General features: G+C 39.4%; 1 protein-coding gene across 7 annotated transcripts in view; it reads right to left on the bottom strand.

Annotated features, from left to right (window-relative positions):
* Positions 1–3,680, bottom strand: part of LOC112273333 (uncharacterized) — a 10,468-nt gene extending 6,788 nt beyond the window's left edge. The window contains exons 1-5 of one of the 7 annotated variants that reach the window (XM_090244991.1): positions 3,587–3,680; positions 1,496–3,433; positions 580–756; positions 311–395; positions 1–118 (exon numbers count right to left, since the gene is read on the bottom strand). The exon at positions 1–118 is cut by the window's left edge and continues 74 nt beyond it. In XM_090244991.1, the coding sequence (XP_090101117.1) occupies positions 1–118; positions 311–395; positions 580–716 (340 nt within the window). In that variant the 5' untranslated portion in view covers positions 717–756; positions 1,496–3,433; positions 3,587–3,680. The other 6 variants (XM_073529433.2, XM_073529434.2, XM_073529436.2 and 3 more) reach the window with 6 other exon arrangements.
* Positions 3,681–4,211: the final 531 nt, after the last annotated feature.

Here is a 4,211-nt window from a genome sequence, read left to right as displayed (position 1 = left end):
CAGAAGTGTAAAGATAAGCATGGTTCGATGCAGGTTTTGTTAAGGAAAAGATATGTGGGTCCCAGTGGTTCCAGTTCGCTTCCTCCATCTGCCCCGAGGAAGCTGAAATCTGCTGAATCTGCACACATTTTGCACACACACACACACACACACACACAGAAAATACAATTCTCACTCTCACCCAATTTGCTGGATTGATAGTTCAGACTATGGAAGAAAAAAATTAGGTTTAAGCATTGAAAAGGGGAGCCAAGAGATATAGAATTTCAAACAAGTCTGTGAGTGAGTGAGTGTTGTGAGAAGAGGATACCTGATGTTTAAGTGGGTTGTAGAAATATACGACGTGTCTCTCATCCTCGAAGATTATTCGAGTGCCTAGTTTGTTCACCCATATTCTGCACAGTTTTGCAGTCACTTGGATGATAAGCTAGAATCAGATATTCTGTGTTATCCATAGAATGTAAAGCAGTATGGAGTATGATACAGGATTAGGATATGATATTAAAAAAAAAAAACCAAAAAAAACCAAAAAAAACCAAAAAAAAAACCAAAAACGAAATGGGTGGGTGTTGGATCAACCTCGTGATGCCACCTTCTGAATGAACCAGCTCTTCAATAAACGTGGGAGAGTTGTCGCCAATGTAATACATAAATAGACTGCCGCTTTGAGTTCCGAACACCAAAAATACCGATTCGAACTGGACACACGACACCATTGTTGGGGCTTTTTTTTAAATACCTCGAGCAAATTTTAGCCTGACATGTCATAAAAGCAAGGTTAAGTACATACTACTCCGAACAGAGCACACGTGCTGCTGCATGCAATTCATTCTTCATTCTGCATCTGTGTTTTTCGGGGTTCTGAAGAAAAATTTCTGTGGGTTATTGCCATCTAGGCGACTCACAATGTGGAAGAGTAAACCATCGACAATCTTAGCAACAAATCAATGCACAGAAGCTGTACAGGCTGACCTAATTTGGATACATCAGCGTGTAGTGAAGTTCTGCTGAAGACCGTTTTGGAACATGGAAACCTGGTTTTTAATTATGTTGTTCATCCTACAGGGATATACATGGGCGATTTTGAGGAAACCCTAATTTCTCAACTGTTGCTACATTTCCACTTCACGAATGTTCAAAGGGTGTTAATACGAGTAGCAGAACTACATAAACCTCATCTTGGATTTTCCACTTGCATGCGTTGCAACAGCTAACAGAAAGAATGAAAGATGAAGAGCAGGTCTGGACCTCGAGCACCTAGACAGCTGTTGTTACAGCGATAAGATGGTGCACAAATGAATCCATGGTCAACGATCAGAATTAGAAAAGTTGCATTTAAAAGTTGTGAATCAGAAATCAACCACACCAACATCTCACAATGGTTGAAGAACAGAAACATTTCGGTGAGAGTGGCATTCTAAATACTTAGTTTAAGATGGTTATGCCGTAATGCAGCGCATAAATCGACTAGCCATGTACTTCAGTGGAGACGCACAGTTTGGATGTCTGGATGTCATCAATCAAAAGGTCGTTTCCACCCGAAATTCGTCACCCTCTAACGTCTGATACAGTACAAAAGACAGGAGCAGAATACAATGCCATCGATCAAACTCATTAAGGAAAATGCTTATTGCAATTGGGGAGATTTCACTTCAGACAGCTAGTGAATCCAAGAGTAATCCAACCACGTCATCAATCACATGGCCCTTCAATTATATCCTTCAATCATGTGGTTTAGTCCCCAACATGTAAAGTACAGTGGCACATCTTTCCACAAAGTCAGATTCTTGAGGTCCTACAAAAGACTTTTGAGTTGCTACCATTTTGGATAGCACACATCGACTAAACGAAGAACTTCAAGTATATCCGCATAGCAGACACTATAGGCAGTAAACTTGCTTTTAATTCCTCTACTGGACAAAAAAAATGCTGTGGTTTTAATAGTTAAACCTCTCCGAATCGTAAAATCCGAGGTGCTAAATAAGACCTTAATTGAAATCGATACATAGACATTTAAACCTAATCGCACTCCAGGGCTGGGCCTTTCTATTTGGAATTGTCGGGATGTGCATTTGGCTTAATTACCGAGTGGTGAGGCTCTCGAACCTGCAATACAATCCACGAAAAATATGTTCCAACAAGACCCCCAATAGTCTAATTTATCTCAACATTGAAGGGGTGAACTTGCACAAGAGCTAATGAGATTGTCATGTGTGGAAACGTGCTCAACCTGTGCCAAATCCACACCGAAACAAACGAAGGCTTCGAAATCCGTGATGGAGTACAAATAACATGTAAAGCAAGAGAAAGATCTTTAGAAGGGAATGCGGGAGGAATAGTGAACCCTCACAGACTTGAGAAACAATTAGTAGCCTGTCTTGATGTGAGCATACTGAACCCTGAAACTCATCCCATGCATGTTGCCCTGGATTACAAAAGGAGGTGACGACCAAAATAGCTCACTGAACATTCCCAGCCATACTTCTCAGCAAACTCCACCGCCATTTCCTTCGAGTTGAAATTCATAGAAGCTGCACCCACACTGTGATAAGGATCTCCTGCTGATGTACAGCATCATGGGAATCTCTCGTCTGAAAACATAACAGATCAGTGAATTTCCGTGCCATTGGGCAGTTATCTGGAAAAATTGGTGTGCAAGGCTCTTATTCTACCGATAATAATTCGTGAGAAACAGGGGACTAAACAAAAGTGCATAAAATAATCTTACATCAAATTATCAACAAAGCGATTCGGAGCAATACTCCTCACAACAACATTCAAAGGCCAAGCGCCGGTCAACTTAAAGAGACGCACACAACGGACTCTTTTTTCTTTGATAACGGATCCAAAGCTGAGTTTCCATCTCGATGATTCAAGCCCTGATTGTGTTGTACAACAGGGAAGGATAATAGATAATAACCTGTCATTTTCCCTAAATTCCATTTTAACTCAGGTATGTAAGGCGATAATTTCTCTTACATTTAAACCATAAATCTGGCCAAAACTTAAACTAGAACATAACTGTACAGCGACCCCACACAAGGAAAAAATCCCGGAGCAGGAACTTGAACAGAGCTAGGAAATGGAAGCATGAAGGAGAATGCAGGACTGGTAAGAATTAAGGCATAAGCGACAGTCAAGGTTACAAATATGAAAATTCGAACGTAATTCTTCACGGTGAATTGTGAATAAAACAGCCACGAAAACAGAGAAGTCAGTTCCGAATCTAACGCAAGCACAGAAACTCTCTCTCGCCTTACGCTTGAGATGTGCTCCAGGAATGCCGGATTCTTAATCGATCTCGCCAAGCCTCGTAGTCGTGGTCGTCTTCTTCAGCCAATTCTCGGAATGACCCAATTGAGGTGCGGCAGAGAAGGCGAAGCTGGCGGACGTGAGGAGCCTGCGCATAGTCATGGCGACCAGCCCCTTCGCCCTTGTCACAGAAATCATGCAACTGGATTAGGTTTTGCGACGACGGAAGAAACACAAGAGCAACAACAAAAAAATAATAATAATAAAATATATATATATATATATATATATGTTTATTTATTTATTTTTATTTTTTTTGTAATTTCTTTAATACCCATAGGTTTGTGTGCAAATAGTTTGACTGAGTAACCTCTAGAAGGGGATTGTATGCAGATGGATTGAGTGCAAATCTATAGCTTTGATTGAGGGCAACTCTAGATAATTCTTTCGCCTAATATTGCTTTCAACTTTGCTCAAATACAACTGTCTCCGACGGATTGCTTTGGGCATGCCTTGTTTTCGTATTCTATGTATGTTTGTATTTTGAATGTTGCATGTATTTGTATCATATGAGTGTCGTTTGTTTGTGTAGTGTTTTTGCATGATGTTGTTTGTGTGTAAGGTTGGGTTATTTTGTTTGTGTGCAAGGCTATCCTACTCCATTACCAAAATATTTTTGATATTTATACCCTGCTGTTCTAAACATGCACAATTCTACCTAAGATTTTACATCTTTAAAAAATCCTATGTATTTATTTGTCATTAATGTTATTAATATCATTAATCCCACTGAAGGTTGGTGGTATTATTTTAAATAGATTTTGCTAAGCCAAAATCAATGATCTTTAATTTTCCTTTGTCTAGCATAAATTTTGGTGGTTTTGAGTTAAAGTGGATTATATATTCATCATGAATAGTTTTTATGGCCTCAAACATTTATTATTATTTTAGTAAATTTA

Source organism: Physcomitrium patens, chromosome 20 (assembly GCF_059467195.1).
Source record: "Physcomitrium patens ecotype Gransden chromosome 20, ASM5946719v1, whole genome shotgun sequence".
NCBI lineage: Eukaryota > Viridiplantae > Streptophyta > Bryopsida > Funariales > Funariaceae > Physcomitrium > Physcomitrium patens.
This window is presented reverse-complemented; position numbering and strand designations above follow the sequence as displayed.